Genomic DNA, 18,431 nt, shown 5'->3' on the forward strand with positions numbered 1-18,431 from the left:
ACCTGGTCACCTGTGGAGCCAGTGCCCTCTCACCTGGCTGATTGAAACTCACCTTCCGCCTGTGACCCCCGTCTTGTTGGGACAATCAACTGCTGCCCCCGATCCCCCCCCCACGAACAACACTGCTGCCCCTCCTCTGTCTGCTAAGCTTATTGCCCCCACCTCCCACACCAGGGCAGTCTCCCACAGTTCTCCCGGGGTCCCCTGAAATCTCCCTAGTGGTGAAGCCAACGCCCTGCGGCTCAGCTCGGTGCATGCTGGGAGTCCCGTCAAGGGGAGCGAGAGACAGGAGAGGGGCAAAGACACAAGTCGGGCTGCTCGTTTATTGTGGCTGGTGGTCACACGGGGGGGGGGTTGTTACATGAGTCGTGTGGCCCGGAGAGGAGCAGGTAGATGGGCAGCGCTGGCCCCTGCCTGGAGCCCCGCGGGGCCCCTCAGCTCGTGGCCAGGATGTGCTCCACCCAGGCAGCGTAGCGGCAGACCTTGGCGTAGACGCCGGGGTACCCACTCTGGGCACAGCCGTACCCCCAGGACACCACGCCCTGCAGCTGCCCGTTGCAGACCAGGGGGCCCCCAGAGTCACCCTGAGAGAGGGAGAGAGAGCGGGGGGTCAGTGTGGACTCGTCCGACCGGGCTGGGCGGCAGGCTTGTCTGTGCCCGCGGGCTCACCTGGCAGGAGTCCTTGCCCCCCTCCAGGTACCCGGCGCAGAACATGTTCTGGGTGATCTGACTGCCATAGGAGCTCCTGCACTGGCCATCGCTGAGGACCGGCAGGTTCAGGCACTGCAGCACCGAGGCGTAGTTCACTAGAGCGCACACAGAGGGCAAAGGTCACACAGAGGGCAGGGGTCACACACAGGGGGCAGGGGTCACACACAGGGGGAAAAGGTCACACATGGGGGAAACTATCACACAGAGGGGAAAGGTCTCACAGAGAATAAATGTCATCGCTGAGGACCGGCAGGTTCAGGCACTGCAGCACCGAGGCGTAGTTCACTAGAGCACACACAGAGGGCAAAGGTCACGCACAGAGGGCAAAGGTCACACAGAGGGCAAAGGGTCACCAATGGGGACAGGGGCGAGAGGAAGAAAGAGCGACAGGTGTCGAGACAGATGGACACAGACCACAGAATTTCTGCGGTTTATACAGTGTATACTGCATGCCAAAGAAAGAAAAATCTCTTTCCCACATTGCCTTGTCTCTGTTTATCTGCCTGCTTTTCGGACAACAGCACTTCCTCTGTCTCCAGGGAAACAGAGCCCTCCCTCAGACCCCTTCCAGGCTCCACCCCTCACCGTCATTGGTCAGCTGGTTGCCCCACCCGGAGACGAGGCACGGGGTCCCCGCGGTGACGCAGCTGGTCGCCAGGGCGATGGGCTGGACGTACTGGTTGAGGCGTGCCGCCTGCCGCAGTTTGATCAGCATGAAGTCGTTGTCGGTGGTGCGCTCGTTGTAGCCGGGGTGTCGGATGACCTTGGCTGCTGGAATGTGCTGCTCGGAGCCCTCGTCCCGGAACAGGTGGTGCTCGCCCAGGTGCACCTCCAGGCGCGGTGGTCTGGGGGGGGCGGGGAGGGGGCTCAGTGTGTTGGACTGTAAGATCCACAGACACACAAGCACACAGCACGACCCCTGCTGCGACACAGGCAGGCAGAGGACTCGCAGTGTGTAGCAGTGTCTAACAGTTTCCAGCAGTGTGTAGCAGTGTCTTACAGTGTCCAGCAGTGTGTAGCAGTGTCTTACAGTGTCCAGCAGTGTGTAGCAGTGTCTAACAGTGTCCAGCAGTGTGTAGCAGTGTCTTACAGTGTCCAGCAGTGTGTAGCAGTGTCTAACAGTGTCCAGCAGTGTGTAGCAGTGTAGCGGTGTGTAGCAGTGTGTAGTGGACACACAACAGGACTCACGGTATGTAGCAGTGTGCAGCTGACACCACCCACCACTCGTTGATCAGGGACCCCCCACACCAGCGCTGCCCGTTGTCGTAGGTGAGGTAGACCTGCCAGGGCTGGGAGTGGGGGCGACACTCGTACCCCCCGATAATCTTGTCATCATCTCCACCAGGGGCGCTGGCCACTGGCACAGAGCACAGAGCCACAGTCACGAGAGATCGAGCACAGAGAGAGTCAGTCTGGACAAGACCTGCGTCATGGTTTTCCAGAAGAAAGTCAGTACTCAGGGAAACAAGTACAACTTCACACTCAACAACACACTGGAGCAACATCCAGCTACACATATCTCGGTCTCACCATCAGCTCATCTGGGAGTTTTGAGCTGGCAGTGAAGGCACTGAGAGAGAAGGCACAGTCTTCCCCAAATTAACAAATCTTATCCCAGAATTCACACACCTGCCAAAATCACAGCAACTCCAAATCCTGCTACTCCTGTCCCAGCCTGAGGAACAGACAGTGAGCCTGTCTCTCAATAATAAGAATACAGTGTGTGATCTCCTGTCCCAGCCTGAGGAACAATGAGCCTGTCTCTCAATAATGTTCTATGTGTTTTATGCTGTATATAAATGTCCTATAAAGTATTTGTAGTGTAAATGTCTGTCAGAGACAGTCAGGCAGACAGACAAAGAGACAGACAGACAGGTGTGTTTCCCTCACCTGCAGTGGCGACCAGCACTGCGAACAGGAATCTCCTCATCTCACCTGAGCTGGGTGCTGCACTGGGGGTCTGGCAAGGAGCAGGGCACTAATATACAGCCCCCTGCACCTGTGCACAGGCGGGCCTTATCTGCACACCTGCCCCTGCGGCGTTGAGGAGGGGCAACACAGGCTATTCTTAGGCCCCTCTGAGAGCGGGGTCAGCCAGAGGCGTGGGAGCCTTGCACCTGGGCCAGCCCACACACTCCTGCTCCTCATGCCTGAGTGGGCAGATTAACCATGACTCCAGGAATTTAAAAAAGAGGGAATCCTCAAGAAAATGGAGCTGCTCCGTCGTTAGTAGTTAATTGATCCCAGGACCTTATGAAGCCGTTTCTTGAAGGAATCCAGGCTATGGGCTTCAACACCATGGCTGGGGAGCTTGTTCCACACTCCCACCACTCTTTGTGTAAAGTAGTGCCACCTGTTCTTACTTGTAAATGCAGTTCCTCTTGGGAAAACAAGCACGGTCGCACCCCCACCCTCTCCCCCATGATGGAGCCTGCTAACGGCTTTTCCATGCTGAACTGTAACCATCACGCCTGCTTGATCACAGAGGCCTTCCCCCCTGTACTGACCCCCAAATGGTGAATGTTTACCCAAATGGTACATGTTCACACTAAGCTCCTGATGACAAAGGAAGGTTTCTATTTCCTTCGGTTACATCAAAGACAGGAGGGAGGAGGAGGGGGGTGTGGGGGGGGAACGTATATATAAGTTCTGTAGGACCATATCCACTTTGAGCTGCGATCGGTACTATAACTATTATGGTGCTTATTGTGGTTCCTTGTTTGCATACAGTAAAGCTTGGCTGGACGAACGAACACTTCAGGCTCGAATCTCTTGGTTTCTACACCCACTTTAATACCAAAATATTTTGAACCCTCCACAAACGTGAGTAGTAGTGTGTAACCTGAATTTTTATTTTCATTCTTCTCAGGCTTCTGTGCCAGTAGAGAGTGACAAAGACCATTCTCTTTTACTCTTTGCAAATGGCTGGCGTTAATTAGTTAATAAATAATACTGCTGATTGATTCCAAATTCCCTCATGACGTTCAGTGGGAGAGGTGTTTGTGTGAAGGAGATCTTACTGCTGAAAGATACTAATATACTGCTAACAGATACTACTGTATCTGTCTGATAGAGAGAGCACTGTGAACAGATACTACTGTATCTGTCTGATAGAGGGAGTACTGTGAACAGATACTACTGTATCTATCTGATAGAGGGAGTACTGTGAACAGATACTACTGTATCTATCTGATAGAGAGAGCACTGTGAACAGATACTACTGTATCTATCTGATAGAGGGAGTACTGTGAACAGATACTACTGTATCTATCTGATAGAGGGAGCACTGTGAACAGATACTACTGTATCTATCTGATAGAGGGAGTACTGTGAACAGATACTACTGTACTGTATCTATCTGATAGAGAGAGTACTGTGAACAGATACTAATAAATAAGTAAACCTCGTATTTTTTTTCTCCTACAGGACCAGGGTCCAGTCGGGTGTGAAGTCGGGTGAGAGCGAGCACACAGCAAGCCCTCTGAGCACCACGTTTACCAAGAACGGAAGCAGAGCCTGCGTGTCTGAGCACGGTGTATCGTCTTTATTTCAGACAGCGAGGCGCAGCCGGAGAGAGGCGGGCGCCAGCTCTCAGTTGTACGCCATGACGTCCCTGATCCAGTCGTTGTAGCGGCACACACGCACGTAGACACTGGGGTGTCCAGGCTCGGCACAGTCGTACCCCCAGGACACCACGCCCTGCAGCTGCCCGTTACAGACCAGGGGGCCCCCCGAGTCACCCTGAGAGAGGGAGAGAGACGAGTTAATACTGGTGACTGGACACTGGCTGACACTGACACTGAGGACTGGACACTGGACACTGGCTGACACTGAGGACTGGACACTGGACATTGGACACTGGACACTGGCTAACACTGGCACTGAGGACAGTGAGACCTGGAAGCTAGTGACTGGACACTGACTCACCTGGCAGCTGCTGGCTCCGCCCTGCATGAATCCGGAACATACCATGTTGTCAGTGTAGTAGTAGGGGTAGGCGCGGCGGCAGGTGTCGTCATCGATAATGGGCTGGTCCAGGCACTGCAGGGTGTGGGGGTACTGGACTGGAAGACAGCAGGCACACTGCGCTGGTTAATAATGGGATCAGTTTAGAATGGGCCTGGTTTGCAACTGTTCCAAATACTACTGTCCTTAATGATGTTATTACTGTGTTAATTACCATCATTACTGCTGTTATTACTGCCCCTATTACTGTTGCTAAAATGTCTGTTATAATTGTCCCTTTTACTAGTTATGACTGTTGTTATTACTGTCCTTATTACTATTGTTATTACTGCTGTTACAGTCTTTATTTCTTTTGTTAGTTCCATTCTAATATTGTCCTTACTGCTGTTCTTACTGCCCATATTACTACTGTTACTGTTTCTGTTATGACTGTCCCTATTCACTAATGTTATTACCATCTCTTTTACTGTTGTTACTGTTTGTTATAACTGTCCCTAAAACTACTGTTATTAACTTCTCTATTACTATTCTTCCTACTGTCTCTTTTCCTATTGTTACTATTTCTGTTATAACTGTATGTGTTATTATTGTTAATACCCTCTCTATTACTACTGTTATTACTGACCCTATTACTAGTGTTACTACTGCTCAAATTAATGCTGTCTTTACCCCCGTTGGTGATCAGATTGCCCCAACCCGACACCAAGCACTGGGTGCCCGGCGGGGGGCAGCTGGTGGGCAGTGCGATGGGGCGCACATACTGGGTGAACTGGGCAGGCTGGGCCAGCTTGATCAGCATGATGTCATTGTCCAGGGTCTGGGAGTTGTAGAAGGGGTGGGGGATGGCCTTGGACACCCAGAACCGCTGCTCTGTACCCTCGACCCGGGTCGTGTCATGTTCTCCGAGGTGGACTTCCAGAGAGCTGGGCCTGAGAGAGAGACAAGCTGACCAGCTGGACACTGACTGGACACTCCAGTACATTAACACTGCACTGAGAGAGAGAGGGGTTCATACAGACACACTGACTGGACACTCCAGTACATTAACACTGCACTGAGAGAGAGATGGGTTAATACAGACACACTGACTGGACACTCCAGTACATTAACACTGCACTTAGAGAGAGAGGGGTTAATACAGACACACTGACTGGACACTCCAGTACATGAACACTGCACTGAGAGAGAGAGGGGTTAATACAGACACACTGACTGGACACTCCAGTACATTAACACTACACTGAGAGAGAGGGGTTAATACAGACACACTGACTGGACACTCCAGTACATTAACACTGCACTGAGAGAGAGAGGGGTTAATACACACACACTGACTGGACACTCCAGTACATTAACACTGCACTGAGAGAGAGAGGGGTTAATACACACACACTGACTGGACACTCCAGTACATTAACACTGCACTGAGAGAGAGGGGTTCATACAGACACACTGACTGGACACTCCAGTACATTAACAGATGGAGAGACAGACAGGCTGGGATACTCACGGTTTGTAACAGTGAGCCGCTGACACTACCCACCGCTGGTTGATCAGGGAGCCCCCGCACCAGCGGTTCCCCCCATTGTAGGTGAGGAAGACCTGCCAGGGCTGAGAGTGGGGGCGACACTCGAACCCGTTCACGATGCGCTCATCCTCCACTGGGACTGCCCCTGAGAGAGGCAGAGGGCAGCGACAGTGTCACTGCTGACTGTGCACACAAACCCAGTCCAAGCTGGAGGGCTTCCGTGTCTCCCCTGTCACAGTGAGTGAACCCCTGTCACACTGGGTGAACCCTTGTCACACTGAGTGAACCCCTGTCACACTGAGTGAACCCCTGTCACACTGAGTGAACCCCTGTCTCAGTATGTGAACCCCTGTCACAGTGAGTGAACCCCTGTCACACTGAGTGAACCCCTGTCACAGTGAGTGAACCCCTGTCACACTGAGTGAACCCCTGTCTCAGTATGTGAACCCCTGTCACACTGAGTGACCCCCTGTCTCAGTATGTGAACCCCTGTCTCAGTATGTGAACCCCTGTCAAAGTGAGTGAACCCCTGTCACACTGAGTGAACCCCTGTCTCAGTATGTGAACCCCTGTCACAGTGAGTGAACCCCTGTCACACTGAGTGACCCCCTGTCTCAGTATGTGAACCCCTGTCTCAGTATGTGAACCCCTGTCACACTGAGTGAACCCCTGTCTCAGTATGTGAACCCCTGTCACAGTGAGTGAACCCCTGTCACACTGAGTGACCCCGTGTCACAGTGAGTGACCCCCTGTCTCAGTATGTGAACCCCTGTCACACTGAGTGACCCCCTGTCTCAGTATGTGAACCCCTGTCACACTAAGTGAACCCCTGTCACAGTGAGTGAACCCCTGTCAGAGTGAGTGAACCCCTGTCGCAGTAAATGAACCCCTTATGCAGTTCTCAGTGATCACAGCAGTGCGGTAGCACTGGCGATAATTACCTGCACAGCCCAACACCAGCACCACCGCCAGCAGAATGACCCTCATGTCTGTGTGTTTACTGTGTGATCCTCAGTGTGTCGGGGGGGCGCAGTGCCTGTATTTGTACCCCCAGACCTGACAGCCTCCCCCTCCCTGCAGTGGGAAGAACTGCGCAGCCAGCAGCTGACACCCCGACAGAAGCACCCCAGATCTAATCTCCCAAGGTCACACCGCAGAGCTGTGTGTGTGAGTGTGTGTGTGAGTGCGCAGCTGTGCAAAACCCCACTGGATCTCAGGTCCAACACACGTGTGGGGGAGAGGTTCAACATTTTTAGCCCACAGCATTTTTGTGTGCACAGCGTTTGCGTGTATGTGTCAGTGAGTGTGTACGGTGTACATTTCTATATGTATATGTCTATATAGAGTATCTTTAAAAGCTGTAATATGTAAAAGGTGAAACAGCAACTTCAGGTGGACAACATTAGAATTTGCACCATACCACAGAAGTTTCTCTGAGAATAAGATCCTAAATCAAATCACGTAGTGGAATGAGCACTGAAGACACCAGGGCACTGCTGTAGGAGAGACTGAGGGCATCAGGGCACTGCTGTAGGAGAGACTGAGGACACTGCTGTAGGAGAGACAGAGGGCATCAGGACACTGCTGTAGGAGAGACTGAGGGCATCAGGACACTGCTGTAGGAGAGACTGAGGGCATCAGGGCATTGCTGTAGGAGAGACTGAGGGCATCAGGGCACTGCTGTAGGAGAGACTGAGGGCACTGTTGTAGGAGAGACTGAGGGCATCAGGGCACTGCTGTAGGAGAGACTGAGGGCATCAGGGCACTGCTGTAGGAGAGACTGAGGACACTGCTGTAGGAGAGACAGAGGGCATCAGGACACTGCTGTAGGAGAGACTGAGGGCATCAGGACACTGCTGTAGGAGAGACTGAGGGCATCAGGGCACTGCTGTAGGAGAGACTGAGGGCATCAGGGCACTGCTGTAGGAGAGACTGAGGGCACTGTTGTAGGAGAGACTGAGGGCATCAGGGCACTGCTGTAGGAGAGACTGAGGGCATCAGGGCACTGCTGTAGGAGAGACTGAGGGCATCAGGGCACTGCTGTAGGAGAGACTGAGGGCATCAGGGCACTGCTGTAGGAGAGACTGAGGGCATCAGGGCACTACTGTAGGAGAGACTGAGGGCATCATGAAAAAGGAAGAGGACATTAAAAAAAATCCATGTAGTACAAAGTAAAAAGCTTGCAACTCAAGCCTGATTCAAATATTCTGAACCATCAAAGTCAACTCAGTGGGCGCCTTCAGGGTGAACCACAAACTAGAGCACACCAGTGCAGACTACAGGGAAAACAGGAGGGGGTGTCTTTACACAAAGAGATGTGGGGGAGTGGAACAGACTGCTCAGCCATGTTGTTTATCTGGGCTTCTATCTGATTGTCTGGACAGTATTTCCACCTAGAAACCCAGGTCCTGCTCTGGTCCGGGACCTTTCTCACATGTTGATGTTCATAGCCATCGTGGATCAGAACACACACAACCAGACAACTGTTTGTACAAACGCAAAGATTTTATTGCAAGAGCTCAGCGAGGCGGCACGCAGGCTAGCCCCAGGAGACGAGGGATTCTGGGAGACAGGGTGTGTGTGTGTGTGTGTGTGTGTGTGTGTGTGTGTGTGTGTGTGTGTGTGTGTGTGTGTGTGTGTGTGCGCGTGTGTGGGAGGGGTGTGTTTGTCTCACGCTCTCCAGCTCAGAGCCCAGCGGCGGATCACAAAGCACCCGTGATGGTCAGGAATCAGGACCGAGGACCGCACGTCCACACTGTGGAGACGGCCGCAGTCTGTGACTGGAGGAGGACGTGGGAGAGCTGTCGAACGGCTCTGTGTCTGTGGGCTGCTCTCGCAGTGATGTCATCCCCGTCAAGAGAGAGAGCCATAGCACCCTACGGAAAACTGGAGATTGTCTCTGGGATTAGGATGTCTTAAGGCTCTGAATTTGTAGTCCTTATGCTTAATTAATAAAGTTGGTCAGCGGCTTTATCCCAAGCGACTTACAGGGGCTGAAGATGCCCCCTTTATTGTTTTGTTCTCTGCATGAGTCCGGTCCCCGTGTGGCACAGCTGGAGTATTCTGGGTACAATGCTGCAAGCTGTGCCCCCACCTCGGATGTGAACCCGTGACCCTCCAGCTGGCACTCCAAAGCTCTTCCCAGAAGTCCAGGCTGCTGCCCGGCTGCCTCAGGGGTGTCAGGGGCAGGGCTGGCGCCCCGTGCTGAGAGTCTTTCTCGGGGGTCAGGGGTCAGGGGTCAGGGGGCAGGGGGGGTTCTGGAGGGGGTTACTGGGTGAATAAGATGTGGTAAACTTGGTCCTTCAGGATTCCAGCGTACGTGGTCACAGCCTTTGAAGTCTCCTCATAAGCATTCCTGAGGAAGAGGAAGAGGGGGAGAAATTCAAGCAGTCAGAGTGTCAGAGTGTCAGAGCATCAGAGTGTCAGTGAGTCAGTGTGTCAGAGTGTCAGTCAGTGTGTCAGTGTGTCAGAGCATCAGTGTGTCAGTCAGAGTGTCAGTCAGAGAGTCAGAGTGTCAGTGAGTCAGAGTGTCAGAGCATCAGTGTGTCAGTCAGAGTGTCAGAGTGTCAGTGAGTCAGAGTGTCAGAGCATCAGTGTGTCAGTCAGAGTGTCAGAGTGTCAGTCAGTGTGTCAGTGTGTCAGAGCATCAGTGTGTCAGTCAGAGTGTCAGTCAGAGTGTCAGAGTGTCAGTGAGTCAGAGTGTCAGAGCATCAGTGTGTCAGTCAGAGTGTCAGTCAGAGAGTCAGAGTGTCAGTGAGTCAGAGTGTCAGAGCATCAGTGTGTCAGTCAGAGTGTCAGTCAGAGAGTCAGAGTGTCAGTGAGTCAGAGTGTCAGAGCATCAGTGTGTCAGTCAGAGTGTCAGTCAGAGTGTCAGTGAGTCAGAGTGTCAGAGCATCAGTGTGTCAGTCAGAGTGTCAGAGGGTCAGTCAGTGTGTCAGTGAGTCAGAGGGTCAGTCAGTGTGTCAGTGAGTCAGAGTGTCAGTCAGTGTGTCAGTGTCAGTCAGAGTGTGGGGGTGTCCGTCAGAGCGTGGGGGTGTCAGTGCGAGAGGGGCTCTACACACCTGGCCTTGTCGTCCAGTTTCCAGCTCTTGGCCTGGTCCACCCAGCCCGTGGCCGTCTTCATGGTCTGGTCATAGTAAGACCACAGGGTGTCGCTGACCGTCTTCAGGGGGTCCGTGGCCTCCTGGGGGGCTTCTGTGGGGAGACTGTCGGCGCCTGGGGGGGCAGCAGGACGGTGATTAACGGGGGGCCGGGAGTCTCAGACACACGCACAGGGCGCGCAGCGCCGCTGTAGTTCCGCCTGCCGCCACAAGACGGCGCCAACGTCCCCGGCAAAGCCGATCGGTACTCCCGAGAAAATGCCTCGCGTGTGAATGTCACGGGTGCACAGGGAGCCCTCGCTGCGTGGTCACAGTACGGTCGCGGAGCCCTAATCTGCCTGCAGGCGGAGTTTTTTCAACAGCAGCACCGTGATGCGCGTCTCGCGTTCCTGCTGGGCCAAGACGTGGCGGACCGCTACGTCCGGAACCGCCAGCGGCAGGGGTCCAAACGCTCTCGCTGGCGGGTCAGGCTCTGCTGACACCCGGACGGGGCTGGGTAAGGCGTGTTTGGACAGTGGCTCGGGGTCTCGGAGCGCTTACCACAGCAGCAGAGGACCAGGAGGACCGCCAGGGCGAGGAGCCTGTTCATGGTGTCGGTCGGGATCTGGGGAGAGAGAGAGAGACAGGCGCCCTTAACAAAGCGCAGCGCAGCAGCAGCAGCAGCGGTTCCACCTTCTGTCCGCTAGGTGGAGTCCTCTCACGGCTCACAGCGAGAAGGTATTTCACAGAGAGAGAAACGAGGCCGTCGCCGTGCATCCTCGGCCCACTCCAGGGTCCTGTGTCTTCACTCCCTGGTCTTATGAAGAGGCTCTTTCGGTTGAACAAGACCGGGACTGACTGACCAGCTTGCTCTAGTTCTGCCTTCCTGCTGTGCTTGTGCCTGACCCAGCAGACACAGTCACACATAGCCCGCACCCCCCCGTACCCCTGCCTGAAGTGCAGGGGGAACATGCAGGCTCCCAAGTTTCAGCTGTGCCGGTCTGGATTCGAACCCGGGACCCTGTAGCCACGAGGCAGGGCCAAAGTCCCCCTTTCAGTTTCCTTCTCCCTCACACCCCCTGATCTCGAACCCCTGTTTCACGCTGGATTCCACGCCTCTGGGCCGCGAGGCGCGTCAGTGAGCGAGTCTCCTTCCCCACCAGGGGGGGGTCCCTCTGCAGTGCATCCTGGGAGACCTGCAGCCCAGGGGCCTGGGGGGTGGCGCTGGGCGCAGTGACTCCTTCCCACCAGCAGGAGGAGCCCTGCGGGAGAGCGGAGCATCAGGACTTCCTTCCTCGCGCAATTTCTCACTGGGACTGCTGGTGCGGAGCAGACACTCTCTCCTATACTGTATACACCTGTGTGTGCTGGTGCAGAGCAGACTCTCTCTCCTATACTGTATATACCTGTGTGTGCTGGCGCGGAGCAGACCCTCTCTCCTATATACACCTGTGTGTGCTGGTGCAGAGCAGACTCTCTCTCCTATATATACCTGTGTGTGCTGGCGCGGAGCAGACCCTCTCTCCTATATATACCTGTGTGTGCTGGTGCAGAGCAGACCCTCTCTCCTATATATACCTGTGTGTGCTGGCGCGGAGCAGACCCTCTCTCCTATATATACCTGTGTGTGCTGGTGCAGAGCAGACCCTCTCTCCTATATATACCTGTGTGTGCTGGCGCGGAGCAGACCCTCTCTCCTATATATACCTGTGTGTGCTGGTGCAGAGCAGACCCTCTCTCCTATATATACCTGTGTGTGCTGGTGCGGAGCAGACTCTCTCTCCTATATATACCTGTGTGTGCTGGCGCGGAGCAGACCCTCTCTCCTATATATACCTGTGTGTGCTGGCGCGGAGCAGACTCTCTCTCCTATATGTACTCGTGCCTGTGCGCGGCCACTTGTGATAAGCGCTTGCTGACGTGCAGCTCAGCTTAACTCTTGACCCCTGTGTTGACTCAGGACAGTCCCAAGTCCGCTGGGACACGTTGTCTCCCCACACAGCGCCGCGCGTGTGAGCCCCCCTTCGGCCCCTTGCTTTCTGGAGCTGCAAGCACCTGCTGTTCGTTATTGAGATCTGGGGTCCCTGGTCCCAGAGAGCCCCAGTCCAGTTAGTACAGGGGTCCCCAACCCCGTCCCCGAGAACCCCAGTCCAGTTAGTACAGGGGTCCCCAAACCCTGGTCCTGGAGAGCCCCATTCCAGTAAGCACAGGGGTCCCCAGTCCAGTCAGTAGAGGCACTTGCAGCTTATTGATCAGTTAAGCGAGTGATTTGTTTAATGAAGGAACGTTGGATCTTTTGAGCCAGAGTGTCTCTGGCTGTTTTGTTTCAGAAAAAATCACTAAGCACCTGTGAAACGTGGCCTGTCTGACTGACCGCAAGTGGTAGGAATTGACCTCTGACCTGGCTGGAGTGGGGCTCCCCAGGAGCCTGGTTCAGGATGGTTTAAAGGAGACTTGCCTACAGAGACACAGACCTGTGAATTCTGCACTAGAGCACTAGAACGCAGTGTCTCCAGGCCTGTGCGGAGCGATTCATCTGCTGGGACAGCGATTCACAGGGGTTCAAGGGTCAGTTTGTCTAAGCCTCAGTGTTTACTGTGTTCCTGGAGCCCTCCAGCAGTAAATAGAAGAGCAGGTGATGTAGCCATCTGGACTTCGGACCAGCCCGAGCCAACACTGGGGGTTCTGAAACATCCCAGATTTCCAATCCATGACAGAGACCATTAGCTATTACAGCTAATTCGAGTACACTGACACATAGCCCAGTCTCAGGGCTCTAGACTCTTCTAGTCCCTGTGGAGTCCAGGACACTGACACACAGCCCAGTCACAGGGCTCTAGACTCTTCTAGTCCCTGTGGAGTCCAGGACACTGACACATAGCCCAGTCTCAGGGCTCTAGACTCTTCTAGTCCCTGTGGAGTCCAGGACACTGACACACAGCCCAGTCACAGGGCTCTAGACTCTTCTAGTCCCTGTGGAGTCTAGTACACTGACACACAGCCCAGTCACAGGGCTCTAGACTCTTCTAGTCCCTGTGGAGTCCAGCACACTGACACAGCCCAGTCACAGGGCTCTAGACTCTTCTAGTCCCTGTGGAGTCCAGCACACTGACACAGCCCAGTCACAGAACTCTAGACTCTTCTAGTCCCTGTGGAGTCCAGCACACTGACACAGCCCAGTCACAGGGCTCTAGACTCTTCTAGTCCCTGTGGAGTCCAGCACACTGACACAGCCCAGTCACAGGCTCTAGACTCTTCTAGTCCCTGTGGAGTCCAGCACACTGACACACAGCCCAGTCACGGGGCTCTAGACGAGAGAAGCTTGGGGTCAGCCATTTATACAGCGCCCCTGGAGCAGTTGGGGTTAAGGGCCTTGCTCAGGGGCCCAACGGAGTAGGATTCCTCTGCAGGCTGTGGGATTTGAACCGGCAACCTTCCAGCCACAGACGCAGATCCTTACCCACAGAGTGTAGTGTCTAGTGCAGTGTTATATTAACAGTGCAGTGCTGTATTGCGTGTACGATATTAGATTAGCTGTACAGTGTTGTATTAGCTGTACAGTGCTGTATTAGGTGTACAGTGCTGTATTAGCTGTACAGTGTTAGATTAACGGTGCAGTGCTGTATTAGCTGTATTGTGCTGGATTAGGTGTACAGTGCTAGACTCTCTAACGGTGTTGTGCTAGATTAACAGTGCAGTGCTGTATTAGCTGTGCAGTGTTGTATTAGCTGTACAGTGCTGTATTAGCTGTGCAGTGTTGTATTAGGTGTACACTGTTGTATTAGCTGTGCATTGTTGTATTAGCTGTACAGTGCTGTATTAGCTGTGCATTGTTGTATTAGCTGTACAGTGCTGTATTAGCTGTGCAGTGCTGTTTTAGCTGTATACTGTTGTATTAGCTGTGCAGTGTTGTATTAGCTGTGCAGTGCTGTATTAGCTGTGCAGTGTTGTATTAGGTGTACACTGTTGTATTAGCTGTGCATTGTTGTATTAGCTGTACAGTGCTGTATTAGCTGTGCAGTGTTGTATTAGCTGTACAGTGCTGTATTAGCTGTGCATTGTTGTATTAGCTGTACAGTGCTGTATTAGCTGTGCAGTGCTGTTTTAGCTGTATACTGTTGTATTAGGTGTACAGTGCTGTATTAGCTGTGCAGTGTTGTATTAGCTGTGCATTGTTGTATTAGCTGTGCAGTGCTGTTTTAGCTGTACACTGTTGTATTAGCTGTGCATTGTTGTATTAGGTGTAATGTGTTGTATTAGGTGTACAGTGTTGTATTAGGTGTACACTGTTGTATTAGCTGTGCAGTGTTGTATTAGGTGTACAGTGTTGTATTAGCTGTGCAGTGTTGTATTAGCTGTTCAGAGTTGTATTAGGTGTACAGTGTTGTATTAGCTGTGCAGAGTTGTATTAGGTGTACAGTGTTGTATTAGCTGGGCAGTGTTGTATTAGGTGTACAGTGTTGTATTAGCTGTGCAGAGTTGTATTAGGTGTACAGTGTTGTATTAGCTGGGCAGTGTTGTATTAGGTGTACAGTGCTGGATGAACACCTCTCCGTCACCCTGTATCACTGGATCACTCCTGTGTTGCACCTCCCTGTGTCACTCCTCTGATCCACCACTCACTCTGTCACTCGATCACCCCTGTGTTGCGCCTCCCACTCTGTCACTCGATCGCCCCTGTGTTGTGCCTCCCACTCTGTCACTCGATCGCCCCTGTGGTGCGCCTCCCACTCTGTCACTCGATCGCCCCTGTGGTGCGCCTCCCACTCTGTCACTCGATCGCCCCTGTGGTGCGCCTCCCACTCTGTCACTCGATCGCCCCTGTGGTGCGCCTCCCACTCTGTCACTCGATCACCCCTGTGGTGCGCCTCCCTGTGTCACTCGATCGCCCCTGTGGTGCGCCTCCCTGTGTCACTCGATCGCCCCTGTGGTGCGCCTCCCTGTGTCACTCGATCGCCCCTGTGGTGCGCCTCCCACTCTGTCACTCGATCGCCCCTGTGGTGCGCCTCCCTGTGTCACTCGATCGCCCCTGTGGTGCGCCTCCCACTCTGTCACTCGATCGCCCCTGTGGTGCGCCTCCCTGTGTCACTCGATCGCCCCTGTGGTGCGCCTCCCTGTGTCACTCGATCGCCCCTGTGGTGCGCCTCCCACTCTGTCACTCGATCGCCCCTGTGGTGCGCCTCCCTGTGTCACTCGATCGCCCCTGTGGTGCGCCTCCCTGTGTCACTCGATCGCCCCTGTGGTGCGCCTCCCACTCTGTCACTCGATCGCCCCTGTGGTGCGCCTCCCTGTGTCACTCGATCGCCCCTGTGGTGCGCCTCCCTGTGTCACTCGATCGCCCCTGTGGTGCGCCTCCCACTCTGTCACTCGATCGCCCCTGTGGTGCGCCTCCCTGTGTCACTCGATCGCCCCTGTGGTGCGCCTCCCTGTGTCACTCGATCGCCCCTGTGGTGCGGCTCCCTCGCTCACTTGCTCTGCCCTCTCTCCTCTCCGTGTGAGAAACCAGCCTCACAGCTGTGGGTAACAGGTGTTTATTGAGAAGCCGACGGTGTTACAGACAGGTAGACAGGAGGAGCACAGAGGGGAGAGAAGGGGGAGCACATCTGGAACATTTCGGGGTGACTCTCCGGGACAGGCCGATTGTCCGTGGGATTCTCCTCCGGTCGGTGTTGAAGGAGTGAGGAGCTGAGCTGCGTCGGGTCCGGGAAGGTCCCAGGGGAGCATTACTCGGGAAAACCCGGATTCAGGACGGCTCCGATAACAGACGGAGCTGTTGTTAGGAAAGGGTGTCAGGAAAGGGGCGCATGTTACCCGTATGTATTCATTAGGAGACGGGGGGGTGTCAGTCTGCACCCTCTAGGAATGTCATTGTCCTGGTGCTCCCAGCTCGTCTGCGATGCCGGTGGGTTTCGGGCGGGCGCCTGGTCCTCGGCGAGTGTGGTTCGGGAGAGCAGGGCGGGTTGCGCAGGATGGACATCCCGAGCCCCCACAGCCAGGACTCTATGTGGACGCCGGGGCGGCCGTCGGTGTGGGCGTCCAGATCTGGTCGTACTGGACCTTGAGCCTGTCCCAGAAGGACACCGCCGTGGCGCTGGCCCAGCCCACTAAGGGCTGAGCCACGTCCTTGATGTGGTCGTCGTAGTAGGCTTCAGCGAAGCCCCTCACCGCGCTGCTCACCACCTCCACCTGGCTGGTGATGGTCCTGCGGGGAGACACACACGGGGACAGAGGGTCAGACCACGTTCCCACCTGGCATCACTCCTCCTGGAAGGGGCGCCACACCAGCGCTGCCTGAGAGCCGCTCACACACTGCCTGACACACTTCCTGTACGGGAGAGAGAGGCGTGTCTGGCGTGTGACACACTTCCTGTACGGGAGAGAGAGGCGTGTCTGGCGTGTGACACACTTCCTGTACGGGAGAGAGAGGCGTGTCTGGCGTGTGACACACTTCCTGTACGGGAGAGAGAGGCGTGTCTGGCGTGTGACACACTTCCTGTACGGGAGAGAGAGGCGTGTCTGGCGTGTGACACACTTCCTGTACGGGAGAGAGAGGCGTGTCTGGCGTGTGAGCCCCCGCTCCCCCCTCAGGCCCCCGTCCGCGAGCAGGCACTGACTTGGGCAGCTTGCTGGCCTCGCCGAGGGGGTCTTCTGGCAGCATCTCCTTGAGGAGCTTCCAGGTTTCGGAGGTGGCGACGGAGTCGGTCACGTCGGCGTACAGGCCGCGCACGTACCCGAGCGCCTCGCTGGCGCGCTGCAGCAGCCCGCCGGCCGGCTCCTCCGCGCTGCCCTGGGGCGCCGCGGGCGCGAGGGTGACTGCAGGGGGACAGGGGGAACAGTATGACAGCACAGGACAGCACAGGACAGGAGAGGACAGGACAGCACAGGACAGGGATGCACACGACAGGAGAGGACAGGACAACACAGGACTGCACAGGACAGGGCTGCACAGGACAGCACAGGACAGCACAGGACAGGACTGCACAGGACTGCACAGGACAGTACAGGACAAGGCTGCACAGGACAGGATAAGACTGTACAGCACAGGACAGGACAGGACTGCACAGGACAGCACAGGACAGCACAGCACAGCACAGGACAGCACTGCATAGCAGAGGACATGACAGGACAGGACAGGACAGGACTGCACAGGACTGCACAGCACAGGACAGGACAGGACAGGATAGCGTAGCTCTCCCTTGACAACCCCCAGCTAGTAAATAAGTGGGTACACAGAAAATCGGGGGGTCAGGATCCTGCGTCTTGTGCTACACTCCTCACCGGCTGACAGAACGTGCAGACTCCCCCTTAAATTCCCACGTCCAGCAACGGGAATCAACTCTGTATCCCAGAGTCCCGATACAGAATTAACAGGGAGGGAATGTCATGCCCAGTGTGGACCAGTGGGACAAGTCCCAGGAACACAGCTGGGAGAGGAGCAGGAGAGACAGGAGAGAGAGGGAGGAGAGACAGGAGTGTCAGGAGAGAGACAGGAGAGTCGGTTTCTTACCTTGTAGGAGAAGAAACAGTAGAACCACTGTCACCTGCTTCACAGCCATGTCTGAGAGAGAGGAGAGAGGAGACACAGGAGAGAGGAGAGAGGAGGACAGAGAGCAAGAGACAGAGGGGGAGAAGAGACGGATTGAGTTTGGGGAGACAGGAGGAGAGCAGGAGAATTGGGATGAGAGAGGCAGAGAGTTTGGGGTGACGGGGACAGAGAGAATGTGAGAGTTCGGGGTGACAGGGAGGAATGGAGACCAGAGGAGACGAAGATGCAGGAGAGGGAGAGAGAGAGAAGAAAGATTAAAGTAAAAACTATTTTAAAAATGCTTCCTAGAAACAAATTTGTATAATTTCAATGCCACCTTTTAACATTTAGAAGCTATAAATGCGACACGAAAGAAATCAGAATTCAGGCGCCTGCAGCCTGCTAACAAGCCGATAATCATCAATTAACCGCGCGTGTCCAGACCTGCTCTCGTGACCGTCGGGCTGGGCTCCTCTGTCTCGCGTGCGGTTCCACCCCGCAGTGTGCGGCGCGCGGGCGGCTGGCGCCCTAAAGCCCTGCAGCCGGGCGGCGCGAGCCCGCGGACCGCCCCTCCTCATAGGCTGGCGGAGCGGTCAGCTCACCCCGCCCGCGCATGCGCAGG

The 18,431-nt window shown here is 54.8% G+C and overlaps 4 protein-coding genes across 11 annotated transcripts; all 4 read right to left on the minus strand.

Moving 5' to 3' along the window:
* Window positions 1-309: 309 nt before the first annotated feature.
* Window positions 310-2,733, minus strand: LOC148640313 (trypsin-like). Its single transcript, XM_088621317.1, has 5 exons — window positions 2,602-2,733; window positions 1,900-2,068; window positions 1,297-1,556; window positions 670-806; window positions 310-584 (listed from the first exon to the last, which is right to left on the minus strand). Exons 1-5 carry the CDS (start codon window positions 2,639-2,641, stop codon window positions 435-437), a joined length of 756 nt encoding a protein of 251 aa, XP_088477443.1. The 5' UTR covers window positions 2,642-2,733; the 3' UTR covers window positions 310-434.
* Window positions 2,734-4,234: 1,501 nt separating this feature from the next.
* LOC148640314 (trypsin-like) lies at window positions 4,235-7,250 on the minus strand. The gene is made up of 5 exons (XM_088621318.1): window positions 7,147-7,250; window positions 6,188-6,350; window positions 5,347-5,606; window positions 4,639-4,775; window positions 4,235-4,452 (listed from the first exon to the last, which is right to left on the minus strand). The coding sequence occupies exons 1-5, from the start codon at window positions 7,190-7,192 to the stop codon at window positions 4,303-4,305; spliced, it is 756 nt and encodes a 251-aa protein (XP_088477444.1). The 5' UTR covers window positions 7,193-7,250; the 3' UTR covers window positions 4,235-4,302.
* Window positions 7,251-8,691: 1,441 nt separating this feature from the next.
* On the minus strand, window positions 8,692-12,178 carry apoc2 (apolipoprotein C2). Of its 8 annotated transcripts, XM_088621364.1 has the most exons (5): window positions 12,078-12,109; window positions 11,777-11,819; window positions 10,846-10,909; window positions 10,267-10,420; window positions 8,692-9,560 (listed from the first exon to the last, which is right to left on the minus strand). In XM_088621364.1, the coding sequence occupies exons 3-5, from the start codon at window positions 10,892-10,894 to the stop codon at window positions 9,473-9,475; spliced, it is 291 nt and encodes a 96-aa protein (XP_088477490.1). In that variant the 5' UTR covers window positions 10,895-10,909; window positions 11,777-11,819; window positions 12,078-12,109; the 3' UTR covers window positions 8,692-9,472. The 8 variants fall into 8 exon arrangements, with proteins under 8 accessions (XP_088477490.1, XP_088477491.1, XP_088477493.1 ...); XM_088621365.1 differs by lacking the exons at window positions 11,777-11,819; window positions 12,078-12,109 and adding an exon at window positions 12,121-12,178; XM_088621367.1 differs by lacking the exon at window positions 11,777-11,819 and having other exon boundaries at window positions 12,078-12,149.
* Window positions 12,179-15,799: 3,621 nt separating this feature from the next.
* Window positions 15,800-18,411, minus strand: apoc4 (apolipoprotein C4). The gene is made up of 4 exons (XM_088621352.1): window positions 18,254-18,411; window positions 17,792-17,842; window positions 16,899-17,097; window positions 15,800-16,486 (listed from the first exon to the last, which is right to left on the minus strand). Exons 2-4 carry the CDS (start codon window positions 17,838-17,840, stop codon window positions 16,285-16,287), a joined length of 450 nt encoding a protein of 149 aa, XP_088477478.1. The 5' UTR covers window positions 17,841-17,842; window positions 18,254-18,411; the 3' UTR covers window positions 15,800-16,284.
* Between the last annotated feature and the right edge of the window lie 20 nt (window positions 18,412-18,431).

The sequence above is a fragment of the Lepisosteus platostomus genome, chromosome 26 (genome assembly GCF_059453375.1).
Source record: "Lepisosteus platostomus isolate fLepPlt1 chromosome 26, fLepPlt1.hap1, whole genome shotgun sequence".
Taxonomy (NCBI): domain Eukaryota; kingdom Metazoa; phylum Chordata; class Actinopteri; order Semionotiformes; family Lepisosteidae; genus Lepisosteus; species Lepisosteus platostomus.

What these genes read in the sequence shown, in the direction of transcription:
- LOC148640313 (XM_088621317.1), bottom strand. Translation starts at nt 2,641, where the DNA reads ATGAGGAGATTCCTGTTCGCAGTGCTGGTCGCCACTGCAG. An exon ending in CAACCAGCTGACCAATGACG is followed by an intron (nt 807 to 1,296) that starts GTGAGGGGTGGA and finishes TGTGCGCTCTAG; the next exon opens with TGAACTACGCCTCGGTGCTG. An exon ending in GGGGCAAGGACTCCTGCCAG is followed by an intron (nt 585 to 669) that starts GTGAGCCCGCGG and finishes TCCCTCTCTCAG; the next exon opens with GGTGACTCTGGGGGCCCCCT.
- LOC148640314 (XM_088621318.1), bottom strand. Translation starts at nt 7,192, where the DNA reads ATGAGGGTCATTCTGCTGGCGGTGGTGCTGGTGTTGGGCTGTGCAG. An exon ending in CAATCTGATCACCAACGGGG is followed by an intron (nt 4,776 to 5,346) that starts GTAAAGACAGCA and finishes GCTGTCTTCCAG; the next exon opens with TCCAGTACCCCCACACCCTG. An exon ending in GCGGAGCCAGCAGCTGCCAG is followed by an intron (nt 4,453 to 4,638) that starts GTGAGTCAGTGT and finishes TCCCTCTCTCAG; the next exon opens with GGTGACTCGGGGGGCCCCCT.
- apoc2 (XM_088621365.1), bottom strand. Translation starts at nt 10,894, where the DNA reads ATGAACAGGCTCCTCGCCCTGGCGGTCCTCCTGGTCCTCTGCTGCTGT. An exon ending in CCTGGTCCTCTGCTGCTGTG is followed by an intron (nt 10,421 to 10,845) that starts GTAAGCGCTCCG and finishes CTGCCCCCCCAG; the next exon opens with GCGCCGACAGTCTCCCCACA. An exon ending in AAACTGGACGACAAGGCCAG is followed by an intron (nt 9,561 to 10,266) that starts GTGTGTAGAGCC and finishes CCTCTTCCTCAG; the next exon opens with GAATGCTTATGAGGAGACTT.
- apoc4 (XM_088621352.1), bottom strand. Translation starts at nt 17,840, where the DNA reads ATGGCTGTGAAGCAGGTGACAGTGGTTCTACTGTTTCTTCTCCTACAA. An exon ending in ACTGTTTCTTCTCCTACAAG is followed by an intron (nt 17,098 to 17,791) that starts GTAAGAAACCGA and finishes GTCCCCCTGCAG; the next exon opens with TCACCCTCGCGCCCGCGGCG. An exon ending in GAGGCCAGCAAGCTGCCCAA is followed by an intron (nt 16,487 to 16,898) that starts GTCAGTGCCTGC and finishes GTCTCCCCGCAG; the next exon opens with GACCATCACCAGCCAGGTGG.